The sequence below is a fragment of the Rhipicephalus sanguineus genome, chromosome 2, assembly GCF_013339695.2.
Source record: "Rhipicephalus sanguineus isolate Rsan-2018 chromosome 2, BIME_Rsan_1.4, whole genome shotgun sequence".
NCBI lineage: Eukaryota > Metazoa > Arthropoda > Arachnida > Ixodida > Ixodidae > Rhipicephalus > Rhipicephalus sanguineus.
Window position 1 is genome coordinate 143,619,899 of NC_051177.1, and position 19,762 is coordinate 143,639,660.

At 48.2% G+C, this 19,762-nt stretch overlaps 1 protein-coding gene across 1 annotated transcript in view; it reads right to left on the reverse strand.

The window, feature by feature from the left end:
• Window positions 1-2,132: 2,132 nt before the first annotated feature.
• Window positions 2,133-19,762, reverse strand: part of LOC119383751 (E3 ubiquitin-protein ligase RNF19A) — a 149,415-nt gene continuing 131,785 nt past the window's right edge. Inside the window, exons 4-9 of the mRNA XM_037652052.2 lie at window positions 18,580-18,782; window positions 14,909-15,216; window positions 14,158-14,272; window positions 11,074-11,440; window positions 8,520-8,687; window positions 2,133-6,510 (exon numbers count right to left, since the gene is read on the reverse strand). Of these exons, the coding sequence (XP_037507980.1) occupies window positions 6,321-6,510; window positions 8,520-8,687; window positions 11,074-11,440; window positions 14,158-14,272; window positions 14,909-15,216; window positions 18,580-18,782 (1,351 nt within the window). The 3' untranslated portion in view covers window positions 2,133-6,320. The remainder of the gene's footprint in view (window positions 6,511-8,519; window positions 8,688-11,073; window positions 11,441-14,157; window positions 14,273-14,908; window positions 15,217-18,579; window positions 18,783-19,762) is intronic.

A 19,762-nucleotide genomic window follows, 5' to 3' on the forward strand; every position in this document is an offset into this window, starting at 1 on the left:
ATGCGGACACCTCATATCTGCTACTGATGACCGAGACAAAGCGACGCCTCGGCTCGACTGACCGGTTTTATAAATTTAATGCACTAGTTCTTTCACTGCTCTCTAGAGGGCACCAGAGGCAATAGTTTAATGCTTCAAATACACATTTGAAGCATTAATACGTCTGGTGCCCTCTAGGGAGTGGTGGAAACACTAATGCATAAAAATTCTTCCGCTGATCCCTAGAGGGATCAATACTTACTTACTAGAGGGAACTCTGGTGCTAATGTCTATGGGAGCTGCAACGCATGGCGCTTCAGCCAGCATGGGAAGCGTTGGGAATGATGGGTAGTACACAGATTTGTCTAAACTTCGTTCTTTTGGCTCAGTTTGGCTCCGCGTCGCCTGCATCCGCTTTGGCGCAAAACAAAGTTCAGCAAAAGTCAGCAGTTCCACTTCACCACTTTCACCTATTTAGGCTCACCAATTCAAATCTGGTCACGAAGTCCATAACGATCCATTCTTGTCTCCGAAAGAAAACAAAAACAGAGCAATAAACAAAGCCACAAGTGCGTTTGAAGCCCGCAAGTACGAAGAATAGGCAAGTCCGTGTACTACCCATCATTCCCATGGTATCTGAACGATCGCAGCGCCAGAGTCCCCTCTGGTTAATTTTAGGAAACTCTATGCTAGAGGGCACTAGGGGTTTTTGCATATGAACACGAAATCAAGGTGGTGTGCCACAAACAGCTCTGCTGTAAAATAATTCAACAGATCTCGCGACAGAAGCGCAAACTGGACAAAAGACATACAGGCTTGATGCCCAAGAATGCTAAAGTTAATGTTGGGAAAACTTGATGCAAAGCCCGGCGTTGCATTCTTTAAATGCCATAGCGATTTTCCAGCGACAGAAAATGCAGCAAGCTAAATTTACTAACTGCTATATTAATTATAAGTCAAGTAGCATTGTGCAATTTTTTTCCATACATGTACTCTCTTCTCTCCATTGAGAGAAATAAGGGAGCGCAATTAATATAGAAGTGCACGTGGACATTTCAGGGATGAACAAAAGTGTAGAGATAGCTTTCTCGATCACACAGGCCGTTTTGCCACACTGCCAGCCACACATTTATGCAGTGGCTATCAGACTATTGAAAATTAATTCTGGACAACTTCTTGCTGACCAAGCTGAGTAGTCTCTGCCAGACAATATGTGCATCGATTATTAAAAATACCACACTAACCTTAATATCAATGACCTTAGAGGGTATTGGTACTTTTCTTCGGCATGCTGTCGTTATTTAAAAAATGTGCCCTTGCATGCTCAATATTGTCAGCGCCGGTATTTTGACACATATATTGAGGGAAGTTGGAGGGGCTGGCTCTCAAATCCTCCCCCAGAATCCATGAGCCAGCTTGTGCATTTCATACATACCCCGTTGGCGCTCTAGCTTCACAGTGAAGCTCAACATCCAGCTGCAACACCTTACATTGTACTACCCTAAAATGATTGGTGGGGGCCACATGAGAATTGTTACGAAACAATAACAGTCATCTGGCTTGCTCACCTTTCCATTTCCTAGTCTTTCTCTCTAAGAAAACCGTGTGCTTGTTAACTTCACTATCAAGAATGGTACGTTGTTCATAGCGTGGACACAGTTGAAGTGACCTGAAAGTAACGAGCGTCAGAAAGGCACGGGACAAACAAATATTGTTGTAGCAGAAAGACGACCCGAATACGTCGCTTTGAGTATAAAAACAGTTGCATCTCTTCGGACACCCCACTGTTGCACAGCGGTATTAGTCGTCGATGTTTGTGGGGTTCAATGTTTCTGTGTGGTGCACCATTCGACTTTGGTTGTTGCCTCGTGCCAAAGCTGGCAGCTAGAGAAGTTGTCGGTGATACCCACGTTGCATGCCTGTCCTGTATTTAATGCTGGGGCAATTCCAGGTACTGAATGACATGCTCACTGTCAGATTTGGCAGTGAAAAGGTAAGTGCAGATTTTTCAATAAAATACACGCAAGCAAGCCACTGGGCGATTATCGTTGCACAACAGGAAGACACCACAAAGAGTGTGGCGATCATCCGATCTTGTCCCTGTACTAACAGAATGAAGACTGTCGTGCAGCATAAAGGCAACAACAGCTGGGTCCGTGGAAATAGCAACTTTATTCGTTTAATTTCAATTATAAATACACACACATACAGAGTGTACACGCACGCACACCACAGCGCCTGCGGGTAAACAGCTTTGTACATCAACATGACCCCCACCCCCGCTTCTCTCCCGACACACCATACGGTCATCAAAAGGGGGGGGGGTCACAGTAGATTGGCAGTTGTCTTCCCTCTAGTATACATGTTCCACATAAGCCACGGCTGTACAAGAATACAAACAAGATCAGATTATACAACAGATATATCCATACACCCTTCGCACGCTGGCCGTCACTGGTCTCGCAGCCTCCACGAGGGCATGGCTCCCATCCCCGGCCAGGGCAGTTCATGGTCTCGATGTACCACAATGCACAAGTGCTTCTGGGCAAAGTCCACAGCCACCAAGAGTGCACAAGTTGCCACACCCAAACTCGAGGCTTCACCCAGGGCCATACGGTACGATTGAAAGACAAACATACGTGGACAATGCTCATTAATCATTTAGTTCGTTCTGTTCATTTTTGTCAGTTGAACACTATGCAAGCGAGAAATTCGCCAGTTCCGATTTAATCGTGAGAAGAGAGCAAACATACTCTCTTGGCCGAGAATACCTAGGCAAACGCACACCTAACGAATGTCATCAATTCAAGCAGTTGGAGGTCCTGCAGATCCCCAAGGTATTGCTGCAGGAGCGACATTCGTTACTGGCAATGTGCGCCGCGACCCGAAAGCTCCTGGCAAAGAGCTCTCAGGTCGTGGCGCACATTACAGGTGAGAAAGTTTTACAAGGCGCAAGCTTTCTGCCACTGAGGTAAGCAGCTTATAATTCAACCTTACTATCCCAGGCGTGCGATTACAGCCCATGCAACACCATATTTAACAGGTAATTTTTAAATAGGTGTGGAAATGAATTGTGCAGAAATGCAGCCCTATCATGAAACCCACAAGCCATAAATATTCCATCTTGACAGTACATTAACCGAGCCCTCGGCCACCAAAGTACCAGTGAACCATGGCACGCCAGCCTAACCTTCAGCTAACATGCTCAAAGCCATACCGGCCTTAACCAATGCCACTGGTACTGCAAGCCCCACAACCACCACGTGCAGCACTGTGGCGTGACAACTGTTGCCGTGGCGGTGAAGAGCAAATGCGACGAGCGGGAATTTGGCGAAATTGTTCGGCAAAAACATGTGAAAACGACCTAAATGTACGCCTTTCACCTGGCTGCAACATGAAACACCTGAAGCGAACGACATGCATGACAAATTACTCAGTGACACGAACATGACAGAAAAGAGATGTCAGTGGAGTGTGCAAATGACCAACCCTGGCCAGAAATGAAAGCATTCAAAGCAACGTCTTCAATGCCCAGTTTGAGAAAAGAAATTAAAAGCAGCGAACTAAAGCATATAAGCAATTATGGATGCAAGAAGTTCCATCAAGTGTTGGTTCGAACCGTCTGCCTCGTGCCACTTGCACGAAACAAAATTTACCGTACAATTGCCTCATTGTGGGACTGCTAACAGTTCAAGCTGAACATTCAGAAAAAGCAACGAGCGTGCTTCCAAGTAACAGCTGTCGTACTGCTAGCACGCCAATTCGTTAACATCGCAAAATAAGAGTCATCCCGAGCGACTTCACAAAAGCATGCCAAGCTCCCTGAACGTGATCTGACAAGTTGTGAGGTTAAAAGCGGCAAACTTATGGCACTTTACGGCACAGAGGGTCCTCCAACGAACTACCTACTCAACGACCCAAGCAAGAAGGGCAATCTAGAGCAAGCGTAATAGGACACCAAAGTGGCAGAAAATAACTAGCCACTCCACAACGGCCAAATGCGGGATAAGCATCTGCAACGCACAATGCGACTCGTATAGTGAGCACAGTTTCGTCTTTAGCGCTACAGTGTGGGCATTGGCAAACGTCCATTACGGGCCGTGGGCTCGCCACCACAGTCGCACACGCGAAACTGCAGCGGCGGCAAAACACGAACGCGTTGAGCACTTGAGCACAAGCAGCACACAACTAGACATCACTCAAGACTGGTTACCTATGGATAGGCTACAGCCCAGACTCTCCTTCCCTTGGAGAGAATCATTAAATTATGTGCAAGGAACTGGGAACCAATGGAAGAGAGAACATGAAATATAATGACAAGAAAGTTGGGCCAGAAAAAACTGGCCAGAGAATGATGGCAAGAGACACTTATCACCCAAGAGAGCGAGAGAAGAAAGAAATACGTTAGAGGAGAGGAAGAAGCATTAGACAATGCAAGAAGAATAAAAGAGGAGACCACCGCTGTCGCACACAAGCCAGCAATACACAGACAAGTGTTGGCCGAGTATCAACGCGTGCCTATTGCAGAAGAGAACAAAATTGGCTGCAACAAAGTCAGTTTGGCTGCCATGATTACGCAAACACTGGAAGCACCGAACAACCAACAAATTTTTTTATACACTGTACAAAACAACCGGCATCTTTTGCACCCAGAACATCTTTTTTTTTTTCTTCTCCTTAGCCAAGAAAGAAAAATAAGGGAAAGCTACGCATAGTACACTGCAATGAACAAGAAACACTTTTCCCGTGATAAAATACACACAACACACACAGTGGCCAGCAACAGGAGGCGACGACTGTGGCGCACGCACTACACCTCACGTCGACACGCTTGAATACACATCTGTTAAAAGTTTCCGACAAATTTTTATGTTGGGTGACAGCACTACGTCCAGAACACATTCATGACTAATAGCCGTGAACGGCAAATATATATTTTTTTTCTGCACTCTCGCTTGTGCCTCGGCAAATGTGATGACACCGAGAAAATCGACAGGCAGAGGTTCCACTCAGGTCGGAGGACTGTCTGCAAACACGGTCTACGCACGTCAGTGACTGTCTCACAAAGTCATCTGCCACAGCTGACGTGCAGCAGAAGCTCTCGACCCATTTTGACACTGAACGACACCAGGTGGTTGTGGAACAAAGCTCGCGATCGTCGCGGTGACTGTCAGACGTGTAAGTGCGTACACCTTGGCACAGCTTTCTTCGATGAACAGCTAAAGCCGCGAAGAGAAGATGACCAAGCCAAGCGAGGGAACATCTAAAAACTGCCACAACAGGCGGCATACCTTCACGCACACCAAAAAATGTGGTCCATCTGTTGTTCAACACTGGCAGCATTGGTGCTTTCCACACAGCTCAGCTTTCCTCCGCCGCACTTTCGGTTGTAACACAGGCGCATGTGGGGTTGAATGCAATTTTAGCACCAATTGAAGGACTTGCCTGCTGTTTGCCTAAGTGGGTAGGTTAACACGAGTGAGTTGTTCCTGCACAAGTCATTCCTGTAAGGTCTTGCTCATCGGCCTTAGCAGTGACAGCCTTCGCTTCTCTCACTTTCTTCCATTTTCAGCACTGCGATGCTTGAGAGAGAGCGCACGACAACAGAACTGCTCGTGTTTCCATAGTCCTCGGGCTATGACAATGCTTAATCAAGGTCGAAGAGACTAGGCATCCGTGACGACAGTTTGTGTCAGCTGCCAGCACGGAGAACGACACACTGCTGCGCCGTCAACTCTACCTCTGCAGCTTTTGTTGCCACAGAAATTCAAACAGTCAACAGTTATGTCCATCCGGAAAAGTTTGCAATTCCACTTTTGTTCTCAAGCGGCACAAGGTGTTGTTCAGACAGACAGCCGAACTGGATGCAACTGCAGCAGTTGAGTCACATTCCGCATAGCCCGCACACTGTTGCATGCTCTTTTTCGAGTAGAGTGGAACGCAGCAGATCCTGCGATCCACAGTGTGCCTCTGGGGTGTAATGGGTCAGGTAGAAGTGCCCAACTTTGTCCCAAAACACACTATGCTCCCATCCAATTAGAGTGGAAAGTGTTCCATACGTTAACCACAAGCCTTCCGTCCGGCTAATGCCACGCAAGCGACACGCACAAATGCGAATTCTAAAGGCTCCACTTGTTAGGAAGAGCAATCGTGCACCAGCAGCGGGGGTCGACCGACAGCTTCGTTGATTTTGGCCCACTCCAAGACTCGTCGCACTTCAAAAGTGGCTAGGTGGGCGAGAGAGTCGTCGTGTTGGCACATTGTCCATGACCGCATGTGCCAGTGAAGGGTTGCGACTCCGTGGCAAGGGACAAATTGGGTTTGTGGTCTGCTCCCCTCCCTCACTCAATCTGCACTTTGGTGACACTGGCAGTGTCGAGGCATTCGCAGTGCGGTGACGACTGCTGCTGCGCAGTGGATGCCAGGGCGTTGGGGCAGCAGGGGCGGTGGGTGATGCGGCACTGGCGACAGTAGTCGGGCTCTTCCGAGGGGTCCACGTGCACCTCCACGGGCGCCGCCAGCGTGCCTTCCCTGCAGGGTTGAAAGCGGTGCGGAGGAGGGGAGGGAAACACCACAGAGAAGCATGTGCAGAGGGTGGGGATCACAGAAGGTCACAAGGGGTTATGCAGAAGAACAGGAGTCGTGGAAGGTGAAAGGAGGGATGCAGGAGGCCAGTGGGTTGAGACAAAGGAGAAGCGGAAGAGAGAGTTGACGTCACATTTGACAACACAAAACAACACAAAGGTTAAAGAGAAAAAGCGACAGCAGACAGGAAAACCAGAATGTCCATTTGAGGTCGGGCACACCAGGCGACCAGAATTAATAACGGCAAGGGATGCGAGAGCCAAGGGAGAAAGCGGTGCGTTTGAAAAGGCAGGAAGGAAAGGGATGGGGAAATAATGGAAAAAAAGAAACGTATGCACACATTATGCGTTATTCCTTAGACAAAGGAAGCAAAATGAAAAGATTCAGAATCACTTCGTACAACTCGCTTGAGCTGCTCGAATCTAAATTCAAGAGTTTGGTAGCATATCAATAAGTTTAAGTGCTTAAACTGTGTGTTGTGTGAAGGGACGCTGGCAAAAAAAGCAAGACAACAGTGAGACATAATTGTTTTCCAGACAACAGCCTTTTGAACTACGTATACGCAGTTTTTTTGCTCTTGCTGCAAGAGGTAACACAACGGGATGTGCTTGAATCGCTCTGCGCAATTCTAAACAGGAAAAGCACGAAATTCTCGTCATAGCGAGACAATTTACAAACTGAACAGCAACTAAAAGTGACCCAAAGGCAACAAGGCACAAGCGACTCTGCAACTGCGTGCCAGTGACATCCCCATGTAGCTAAAATGAGTGCATGCCAAATCACTAGGCTTGTGCGAATATTCGAGCACTTCGAATATTCGAACGAATAATACAATATTCAAATTCGCTTCGATTCGAATTTAAATTCTTGAAAATTTCGAAGTATTCGAAATGAACGAATAGGTGTATATTAGTCCGCTTGTAACCCGCCTGTAAAGGTGGTTTCACTGCAGGGGAGGGGTGCTATACAGTGAATACACCTTTCCAGAAAAAAAATCGCACTGTTCGCTTGTAAGCTTCCGTAAAGGTGGTTTCACTGCAGTGGAAGAATGCTATACCGTGAATACACCTTTCCAGGAAAAATCCGCACTGCAGCGAAGCCCCCCTTCAAGGTTAAATGAACATATTGCCCTCACATCGATTCATCATTTTTAAAGTTTAAAAACGTGTTATACCGGCTTATATGCTCCAAGTATAATAAATTTTAAAACGTAACATATTTTACAGGTTATCACTTGCATTCTACCGAAAGCCAAATCCTGCTACTATTCAAAGTTGCTTCCACTTCCATTGAACCAAAAAGAATGACATTTGCACATGCCTTGTTACAATTAAAAAAAAACGTTGCACAGGTTGGTTGAGTCATGACAAATATGCTCGTTTTTCTTTATAGTATGTGATATACGCTATTCGAATTCGATTCGAAATTATTCGACCAAAATCACCATTCGCTTCGAATTCGCTTCGAACCTAAAATTTACTATTCGCACAAGCCTACAAATCACTATGGTAGAAAGTTGCTTTGTTCTTCAAATCAGATGCACATAATTTACTTCAAAGTGTTTCTGAACATAGTAGAGAAGTATCGGTGCGCTCCTCTCTCATCCTATTGAAAAGCCGTCAGGGAGTGGCATCACAGCCTTTCGTTGTCAGGCATAACTGCTCGTTCTAAACTGCACAAGCTCCTTCAGCTTCTTGACGTTAGCTCTTGCTTCCAGACCAAAATGCTAGAAATTTATTGGGCCACTTACCAAAGCCAACAAAAAATACGCAGTTCACCGCTCTTCACAAACCATGAAAGGGGTACACCAAGATATGCTCTTTGCTGCGATGTCACAGTGTTACACACACATGCACGAATGCACGCACACACGCGCAACCACGCGCGCGCATGCGCTTTATGTTGGAGACCTCACCAAATAAAAGCTTAAGCTCTAATGTGAGCAAACAGCGCACCTGTATCCAACAATGGAACCCGCAAGGGCACGGGTGCTTGCCGCGTCGTCTGCCATGCCAGACATGTTGGCCGAGCGCTCGCTGAGGCTGACCGTGGCAGAGGCCGTCTCACTGTGGCTGCTCAGGCTGAAGCGCTTGTTGGACGACACCTCTGCCTGGACCTCCAGCCTGAAAGCAGTCGTCAAAGAGAAGGTAACAATGAGGTCACATGACAGAGAGGTCGGTGTCAATTTCGCAAGTAAATGCAAAAGAAATACAGTCGAACACGGATATATCGAACTCGAAGGGGATCGCGAATTAGTTCAATATATGAAAAATTCTATATAAAAAAATACAGGCCCCGAGACCTTTCCAGTGCCAGACGATCACCTACAATCGGCACATTCAAGAATGACAACTAATTCCACGCACACGATGCAACAGAATGTTTTATTTGTGCGAAAAAAAATCGTTTATCTTGGCCTGCTTCTTCGTCTTCGAAATGAAGTTGAAGACGCTGGCCTCGATCTTATCGAGGCTGTCCAGGTGCGACAGCCCAGTTCACTCCATGTCGCCGCAAAAACGGCGAATCGAGTCGAATGCTGCCGCCACCTCAGCGGTGGAGTACGCGCCTGTAGGCGCTGCCTCGTCCAGACGATCTTCGCCGGGGACCCAGGCCTGGGCATCCTGGGTCCCTGCGACCGCAGCTACAATGTCCTCGTCAGCGAGGCTTGCAACAGCCTCAACACTGCAGTCCGCTTCCTCAAAATTGTCCGCAGCAGTTCGGGTAGAACGGCAGCCGGGAAGAGGGACAACTCGTGAAATGCGTCGTCTATGCGCTTGTCGTCGCCGTCTTCACTGATTTCCGCAAGTTCCGCCGTCACGAAGCCTGCCTTCCGGAAGCAGTTGGCCACTATGTCCGTCTTCACGTCTCGCCAGGCGCCCGTCACTATTTGAATGGCACCAAGCAGGTCAACCTTCAGCCCACCTTGAAGGACTTGATGATGCCCTGGTCGAGCAGTTGCAGCTTCGCTGTCGAGTTGGCCAGCAGAAACTTCAGCTTGGTGTTTTTGAGCTCGCAGGGGAGCACGCATGCAAAAGAGGAATGTGGTGGTATGCGACAACTCACGGAAGTGAACTCCACCAGCAAAGCCCTCGCGATAAGTCGCGATGGCGGCGATGGCTACCCGGGCGCCCGGGCTACCTGCGATTGCAGCAGCGTTGTACGAAAGGCGCGAGCTGTGGTTGGCTGAGCAAATACGAAAGGGGCGGGCTGTGGTTGGCTGATCAAAACTCACAAAACAGCAACAAAAAAAAAAACCGCATTTCCCCGAAGGGGAGTATGAGAAAGTGCGAAGCACGGGGTGATGCTATGAGGGGGCGGGCGCGACTAACCTGCAGAGCCGAGCGAAGGAGACGGCAGCGAGAGAGCACGCGCCAGCCGACCCACGGAGGTCTGGCCGTTTTTAAGTGCAAAGCACTTTTACTGATGATGATGATCTGTCTTCCGAACTCGTTCCAAAGAACCCGCAACGGGTTCAACTTGTTGGCGGCGTTGCGCACGCCCGAGATGGGGCTCAGGTTGTTGTCGAACCACAGTCGATCGCACACCGCGCAGCTATATCCGAAGCTGCGGTCCAGGAAGTCTCGCTTGAAGCGCGCGTCCGGCCGATCGAATTCGAGGGCCCGCGCTCGCTCACGCATCGCGCGTCCCCGCGCCAGATCGGCTTCGGGGTGCTCGGCTCGCTTCGCACGCTTTCGTTCGGCGTCTCGCCGCCGGCCTTCATCACCACAGGCAATGCGCGGGGCGCGCGCAGCCACGGAGCGGAGGGCGGAGCGCGCGCAGTCACGTGGGGCCTGACGTCCCTGCGCCGTTGTTACAGACGCTCCTCTCCGCTCCTCGCGCCGTTGCCATGGGACGGCGGATTCAGGGTCGCTTATAAAGTGCATTCGCACTTAAAATAGAAAGAAAAGGCGAAAGGAGCAGGGCACCGGCTCCTTCGTTCCTGCTCTCCGAGCCGACGGTAACGCGGAGAGCGTAGGAGAAAGAGAAAAAAAGAAAAAAGCCGTTCCACACGTTGGAGAACGCGCCCAGCAGGAGTACAGTCCGAGCCCACTCGCTCTCACGTTTTTCGAGCGTTTCGGATGTCGGCTGAGGCGCGCTGCCGCAAAGGTCGCGGGGCTCAGCGAGTGCCGAAGCGCGCCTTCCAGCTCGCGCGGCGTTCAATATATCCGATGGCGGGTAAAAAATACCGTTCGATATAGACGTGCGAATTTCTATACTTTTACAAAGGATTTTCAAGGGGATAATTTACGAGTTTGATATAGCCGAAAATTCAATATATGTGGGTTCGATATATCCGTGTTCAACTGTACATTGGCATTGCGTCAGGGGATGGGGCACAGGCGGGCATTGGCACTAAAGCCACAGGGTTTGAATCCTGCCATCAGGACATCAGAGTCAGCACTGTCCAACACTGTCTGGCATAATCGGGGGTAGGTGCCAGGTACTTTCATAGATCTTGTCTCGTTTAAACTGCCAAGTATGCTGGATGCTTAGTGTCGAGTATCTCACCGGTGTGAATGGGCGCTGGCCGAGGCGATGCTCCCTGTGAGCGAGTGGCCAGCGATGGCCGTGTTGGATGCGCCCGCCACTGTGTCCAGGTGCGAACCGAGGCTGGGGCTGCCGCCGGACATCCCCAGGGAGGCCGCCTCGCCAATGCTGGCCGGCGCGATGCCTCCAGCCGTGTCCACGCTCGCGCCATCGGCCGCGACCCCGACAGACCCGCTGCCGCCGCCGACCCCGCCTATGCCGTCGCCTTCCTCGTCGAACTCGATGCGGACTCCCGACGCTGAAGTCGTGACACCGCAGCCACCGGAACGGCAGAGGGACACCGGCACCACTCCGTAGATGTAGGCCAACAGGATTGGGACCCCAATGCCTGGGGGAGGAAAGAGGTAGGCAACATGGGTTAGAGAAGGTCAGAATCACAGACCACTGGATGAAACTTGTGAGAAACAAACATGAGCCTTTTGTAGTGCTAGTTCTTGTAAAACATAGCCCTTGACAAGCTCCCAGAACCTGTTATATTATTTGGAATATGTTTTCAAAAAGATGCTTCTTAACACTTTCATGACCGCACCTGTTCCCATCGATAGTATGTTAACGATGACTTCAAGTTTTGGCACTCTCTGAGCGGTTCTGGACAGCTAACGCAATACAAAGGGTAAAATAACATGTTTTTTATCAGTTTTGTTTGCGAGTTTCATTTTTCCACCGCGGGAAGATTTTTAAAGCTCGTTCGCAGTCGGGTAGGTGAGCGCTCATTGTTTCAGACTTCACGTCAACGTCGGTCGCGGGTGCTCCACAGAAACGGCGAATTTCGAGGGATTCCGATTAATCTGAGCGGGAATCTCTGGATCATGGTAGCAGCACAGACATGGAAGACGACCTCGATTTGCCAGGCTTCAGTACGAATGGTGAAAGTGCGTCAAACCTCCCCGGAACATCAGCAGCTATCCGCCGGCAAGTTTCGTTTTCTCCTCGGGTCGTTTTATCGCTGCCGCGTGTCGATGTAAACGTATCCGGTGTGTACTAAAAATAACAGCTCTTATCTGCAAGGTGTTAACTTTATTCGGGCGGGAGCATTTGGCGCCGGCTGCAGAAAGAGCGCAGTTCTCTCCGCGAAGACAGCGCAGAGTGGACTTTGACCCAACGCTTGGGTGCGCTGCAGGGCGGCGTCTTCGTGTTGTTTTTCACCGCAAAGTCGTCAGAGAGATATGCAACCACACACATAAGTATGCGTGGATGCATACTTTTGAAAAGCCAACATACATTGAAAGGGACGGATCCATGGAGGGAGGTTACTGAAGAGAAGATGAGCAAGTTCGTCGCACTCCATGTGTACATGATAATCGTTGCAGTCCCCTGCTTGCATTAGTATTGGTGTCGACGACACATATTTCAAGGCCTTTGTCCACAGTCAGTGATGCCACGGAAAAGGTTCAAGGCTTCTTGAGTGTGTCTGATCTGAAGAAGACGACCGTCGCATCTCACGAGAAGCTTCACCATGTGTCTTCTCTATTGCAACACATGAACGATTCTTCCACGCTATTTTTTAACCCCGTCGGAACCTTTCAGTGGATGAGAAAATGGTGAAATCTGAAGGTCGGTATGGTATTCGGCAGTATATGAGAGAGAAAGAGGTCAAATGAGGGTACAATTATAGATTTTTGCAGATTTGGAACAGGCTACACTGTTCATTTCAACGAATACACAGGAAAATTGAAAAATACCAGAAGTCCAAACTATGCTAGGAAAGTTGAACAGAAAAAAAAAATTTTCCGAAACATGTGCAGCCAGCCTTTGTTTCCCCGCGTCGAGAAACTGCATCGCGCGGTGGCATGATAGGCACTAGTGCCTATATTCTTGTATTTACGTAAATAATCTTTGTACTTACAGAGCTTATATTTCCACTATTATTCTACGAGCGCTTTGCGTTCAAAACGTATATTATGATTTTTTTAAATGTTTACCCTTTGCAGAGTAGCATTGATGTTTTTATTAATCTTTTTTTTTTCTTTTTGATGCATTTTTCTTTGTATGATAATTTTTTATTATATTCGAAATAAATCCGTTGTTTGGAATTAATACTGTTGGAAAGACCAATTTTTCCTCTATCATTTGATACCCTACACTTTGGCATCAATTATTTTCTGTGGCAGGAAAAAAAATACTTCCTGGACTAGCCAAAAACAACCGATTTTTCCGCGGTCACGAAAGTGTTAAATGGGCCCTGCAATACTTTTCAAACATGGTCGAAAAATGCTGCCGATCGGTAGTTGAGGCTCCTGCAAACATGTGAACCGAACATTTTAGCACAGCATGCAGCAGGAAATTTACAATCAAGTTTCAAAGTCTGCTAGAAATCGCTCGCTCTTCTCTCGACAAATAATGCTATAGACTCAATTTCAACCTAAAAAGACAAGGCGTGCAAACACGGACACAAGAAAGAAGTCAGGACACCACAAACGCCCTGTCTTTTTAGAATGAATACTTACCAATTAGCTCAGCTCTCTGTAATTCTAAGCTCAATTTCAACAGTGTGATAAACTCACAGACATGCCCCCTGGCTGATTTGAGCATCGCAAGTTGTTTAGCTACAGCGGCCACCGCGGGATGCTGCCACGTACCCAAGTCGCAATAGAACTTAGTGCAAGAATTACACTAGTGCCCTCATGGTCACGCTGAAAGTGAGCCGTGCGTTCAAAAAAACACAAAAGGATGCGCTCAACATTACGATGCATGCTGACATATGGACACTGCTTCAGCGCAGACAGAAAACTTCCGATTACGATGTTTCACAGCATTCTCCACATCACCATTCCGTGATTAGACACTCACCAGTAAGCTTTCCGTTGCGCTAAAGAAAATAGGCACCATAAAAATTGGTTGTCAGTCCCTTTAACGTGTAATTTTGACACTTGGCGGTCCTTAACTTGAATTTAAACATTCTAAGTGCATCAGCATCTGCTGGGATTTTTATCAGTGCAAGATGGCAGCTTGTGCCACCAGAAAACTTTGAACTAAAAAGACCTCATTTCCCAGAGGCAGAACGGCACGGCCTCTTTTGATAGAGTGCGGCAGGTCTTGACTCACCGACGGCAATGCCTGCAATGATCGGCGACACGAGGAACGAGGCCACCACGCCACTTGTCACCACAAAGTTGCGCTTCAGGCGGCTCGTGGTGCGCAGGTCGTACTTGGAGTGAAGCTGCACCAGAGGGGTCACACACGAGAAAGAGACAAGACAGGGACAAGACACACACAGACACCAGCTTTCATTAGAGTCACTTCGTGGTGAAACGGGAAGCAATCAAATCGTTTGCCGTCAATGTGGCAGTCACTCATCTCAAAACCTTTGAACCGAAATTGTGTTAAACGAGATCGGAAGATGCTGAAGTTTCCTAGCTATTCATAGTGTTAAGCAAGGAACTGAAACAACGGGGCAGGACAGGGAACAAAACGCACACAGGCACTAAGTTTTAACAATGTTTTATTGAAAACCTTTCCCTAAATAGTTTGTGAAAGCATGGAATGGCCCTTGTGAAGCAGCCGATAATTGCATATTGGAGCCTTCTTTCCCACATTACGTGTTACATTTGTAACCATCAGCTACAACGGCTGTTGTACTAATATAGACTCACAGTGTTGGAGTCGCCAACAGCACAACCACAATTACAAGAATGGCCACAGACTTTACACGAACCGTTCTGCTAGACTTGTTGCTTTAACTTGCACATCGTGATGGACTTAACTGCAAATATGCACTTCCTTATCTTGTCGTCCTCATTCATCGTTAACCAACCTAGCATTTCAAAAAGACTGCCGGCCTGGGCGCCAACGGTACCTTTCGTCCGACCCAGACAGGAATGCCGATGACTATGGCGGGCACGGCGATGCCTGCGATGAGGGCGATGCCGACGGGGGCACCGACGAGCATGCCCAGCTGCCAGAGGATCTTCTTCTTGCGGCTCCAGGGCTTCTTGCCCCAGAAGGTGCAGCCCGAGGGGCTCAGGTAGTGCAGGTCCGACACCTCCTTCATGCACAGCCAACAGAACTCGGTGCCACACAGGCGGCACGTCATGTGGTTGCACGACCCGTCGTCCATCTTGATGATGAACACCTTGCAGCAGGGGCAGTGCTTGATGTCGTCGCCTGAACGGCAATGCGCTTGCAAGGTAAGGCAGGCTTGCCAGGTAACGCACACAACTGTGGCTAAGACAGTCAAAAGCTACCAGTTGGCACGAGTGAGGGGAACCCCCACCGGCCGCCCATCGCAATCTGGTTATACAAAAAGCTGTCCGATTTCATCCAAAGAATGTTCTGCCACATGAATCTGTGGATAGAGTTTAGCAGCAGCTGTCGTTGTTATGTACCACCGGGCCCCTGACAACTACTGGTAACACCATGAATATATTATCGCCACCGAGGTCTATCTAGTACACATTCTCTAAACACACCTAAATGCCTCCCGGGGGCCTGAAGAAAGCCATTAAACCATCCCGTGCACGGGCAACCTCACATTATCTTACCTTCCTCTTTAGACATGATTAGGTTTTGCTCCATAGATCGAGCAGCTGTCATGTCACGGCCAATATAACAATGTCTTAGTTCCATGACCTTTGCCAAGATAAAAGCAAGTGAAATTTCATGGGGCCACGATTTGAGGTGAGCTATCCCCATCATGGCAGATGAACTTTCTTCAATCGCTACGACAAACACCCACAGTCGGCATTCCTTCTTTTCCACTATAGCAGGGCTTATGTGACAGCTTTTCTTGTTATCATTCCTTTTCCACTTTGGTTTTGGGAGCATCTTTCTCTTGCAGTGCGGTGCTTTAAAGAGGTGATTTTATACACTATGTGCTTTTAATGCAGTAAGTGAACTGCAATCACTACAATGGCGATTGGCACGCTGCTGCCATTTCTGTGACATGGGTGCGTGGTTGTGCGTATGTTCATGACCAAGTGCATCTGGCCGCAGCAAGGCATTGGCACATATGGGCACATTCGACGATGATGGCTTTCAAAGTTGCTTTCCTTCTCGAAATATTTCAGAAGACTAGCATTGTATGAATCACTGGGAGACAGTGTTCCCAGCGGAGTGACAAAACACCGTGCTTGGCAATGTGCCAAGAATGCCTTCACCCGTTGGCAATTGAACAATGCGATCGACTGAAAATGTCGAGCTAATACCCTTGTTACACAGACAGCCTGAACCTCGGTTAGTGTAACCGCGGTTAGGCGTAACTGCGGTTCGCTTATGTTACACGGTATGCAAAACCACGGTTATGCCGCGAACCGCGGTTGTAGCAAACCGAGCTTGGCGACCTCGGTTTGGCAGTTAACCGAGAAAATGGCGGCCTCCATGCAGGACGTATGTACGCCACGAGCGTTCGTGAAAAACGAACGAATTAACCTACACGGACAATTTGCGTCATCTACGGAACACTTCAAGGAATGCGAAAGTGGACGCAGCAATAACAGCCAAGTTGAACGCCGGGCGGCCGCCAGACGAAGAGCCATTCACGCCAAAGCAAGTCCGCTTTAACCGAGAACGCTTGTGCGCCGTGTAATATCGGCGAACCGTGGTTGGCGCTAGCCGTGGTTCAACGCGGTTAACCGTGGTTGGTCGTAACTGCGGTTAGCTTGCCTGTGTAACAAGGGTATAACTTAAAGGGACCCTGAAACGTTTTTTTTTATTTTTGTCAGCGTTTAGGCTAGAGCATCCTCAAATCATTCGCACTACAAATAAAGCAATGCACCACATACCAAGGCCACTACGGACAATTATATCTATACCCTCCTTCTCACCCCGGCCTTGCCTCCTAAACTCATAAGACACGCTGACATTGCCAGCAATCGCAGCGCTCTAATGAGCGCACTCGACGGTTTGAGCTTTGCCCAGTAATGGCCTCAGAGATTGAGTGCCAGCAGGTTGTGCGCAATCTCGGAGGCCATGGCCCAGTGCGCCCTTCAGCACGCAGTCTAGCAACAGAGACAAAGGTCACGGAGTGGTTGATATCTGTTTCGACAGGTGCCGCCACACTACACGCCGATCTTATTTTATTTTCCTGTAAGCGACAACCTGCAAAAGCATGCGGACAAACAAAAAGAATTCGAGAACAATCTCCGATAAGTGCAAACTCGGGCAATGTGGTTCTGTCTTCAGGGGTGAAGTTACAGCTGCAGACACGTGGATCGTGGCATTGACCGGATAGCGAGAGCGCGACGCTCATTGCAGCGACGAGCTGAAGCAATTCCGCTCGCCAGATGCCTCACAAACATTGCACGATATCGCAGCCACAAGTCACCAATTGCTAGATATGTGGTACACAACACGGCTAGGACAATTCATTGTGTCCAAGAAAAGAAACCTCGGGATAAACACTGTCACTCAGCTCACGTCAACACAGAGCACGTTGTAACACAGGCAGACGACGCTCACTGCCCACAGAAGGTTCAGTGACGTGGACTGGACATATCCAATCAGATAAGTCGCCGGTGCTACGTGTATTGAAACAATTCTACGTGTAAAAGGCGCGAGAAGTTGAAAACTCGTTCGGCTGAGCCGCTGCGATCTGTAGTAATTCATATGTTTAAGGTCTTGTGATAAATTACACAGTTGATGCAAAGAGCTTAAATCGGTCTTCAAATGATTCCTAGGATTTGCTTTACTGGCTTAATGCGCTGATACAAAATCGTCAAAACTCTTTCAGGGTCCCTTTAATGTGCATCACTCACACTGCGGCTCGTTGTGCCTTCTAAAGTCCAGTTCCTGATTGTACGACCTAATGCATTAACAAGTCTACAGCAGACGTCTTCAAGTGTTACAGAATGTAACATGGTGGTGATTTTTTTGTGTGTGATAACAGCACGTTAGACGTCAGATTATTTGGACATCCTGATGGTTCCCGTCGAGTCCGAATAGTTAGTGAGCAACTGCATTTGCGCATAACATTTATACGAAGATGCTGAAAGGTCTCCGTGCAAGTATCACACGAATTCTCACCAGTAACATCCACAACAGTATTTGACACAGGTACCTCTGCAAACTTACAGTAACGGATGCACAGGGTCAATGAGATTCGGGAGATTATTTGTATTGAAGAGCCCGTGGCTGCCAATGCTCAGCAGAAAATTAAGAAAGCTTTGACTGATCAGCATCATCATGAGGTTTCATAAGCAAAGCACGTTTCCCCTGTGATGTAGAATAAATCTGGAAGTTATACCAGCCTGAATACCTAGTGAGGCATTTCCCCATAAATGTGAACGATCCTGTGAATAGCTTGATACGCTTGTCAGGAACGCTGGAGCGGTGGACTTTAGGTGGCACAAGCAACATCTATAAAAACTGGTTTGAGACAGCCCACATCTCAGTGGGCACCCACGCATGATCAAATCTGGGCTATCTGAAACCACGTGTCATCAGCATAGTGCTGCCAGTGCAGTCTGGAACAGGCCATCCAAGCTTCCCAGACAAGTGTGTTAAGCACTGTGCATGCAACACCGTACTCACGCTGCAGACCCTCATCGTGCGGGAACGCCAGGGCCACGCCGGACTGGGCGGCGGGCCTGGAGGCACGCTGTGCTCGGGCAGCGTCACACGTCTGGTTGGGGTGCCACTCCTGTTTGCAGTGGTAGCAGAAAGCCGTGCTGCAACCGGGACGCTCACAGCGCAGCTTGGGGCAGCTGGCACAGCCGCTCGCTATCACCACGTAGCTGTGCACAACACAGGTACAACAGTTGTGAGCAAGATGAAAGGGAACACCAAGTTCGTGTTTAAGACATGATTACTAGTGATGTGCGGGTAAGAATCTCATACATTCATCTGCAAGAGGTGCCTTTTCACTTGAACACCTAGTGTTATGAGCAGTTTTGTGTTTGACAACTATGCTTAGCCACTATGCCTACTTGAAGTTAACTTCAGCGCTCCCTTTCATATTTCTCATGACTGTACAGCCGCCCATTTTTTTTAACCTGGACATGCGAGCGTCAATCGCCAAGTTGATAAGCGCCGCGACGAAATGAACGAGAATACACACATGCAAGCTATGAGCAGTCCTGGGCAGCTGTCATCTGTTAGGCTTTTGCAGGAACCGGACACCACACCCACATTTTTTTAGCACCGCCAACACCATATTTCTTTTCTTGTCTGAACGCAGCCATCGAGTTATAAAGAAATGGTCAAGTGGTTGCGTTTGAGATGGATGGAATGTGAGTATCAACATTTTTACAGCGAAGCTGCCAAGCTTTTCGTGATGCTATGCATAGTCGACAAGAAACTTCAGCCAGCACGCTGTCTGACAGTCTATTCATTTTCTTCATGTCCTTAGTCTTCATGCTTAGTCAAGTCAATCAAGCCAAGCCATGGTTAAGATCAAGCTAATCAAGCCAAGCCATTTCATAATAATGCTAATGAAGGTCACGCTAATTACGACCTTGTTAATTAGAACCAAGATAATTAAGGCCGTGCTGATGAAGGCCTTGCTATTGAGGATCATGCTATTTAAGAATTCCCCAATTAAAGTCATGTTAATGAAGACCTTGTAAATTAGGACAATGTTAATTAAACCTTGCAGTGCTTAATTATCAGCCTTACTTAGCACAATCCTAGTTAGCAGACCCTTAATTAGTAAGGCCTTTAAATGATTTATTAACACGCCCATAATTAGTGGGTTCTTAATTAAACGATGTTAATT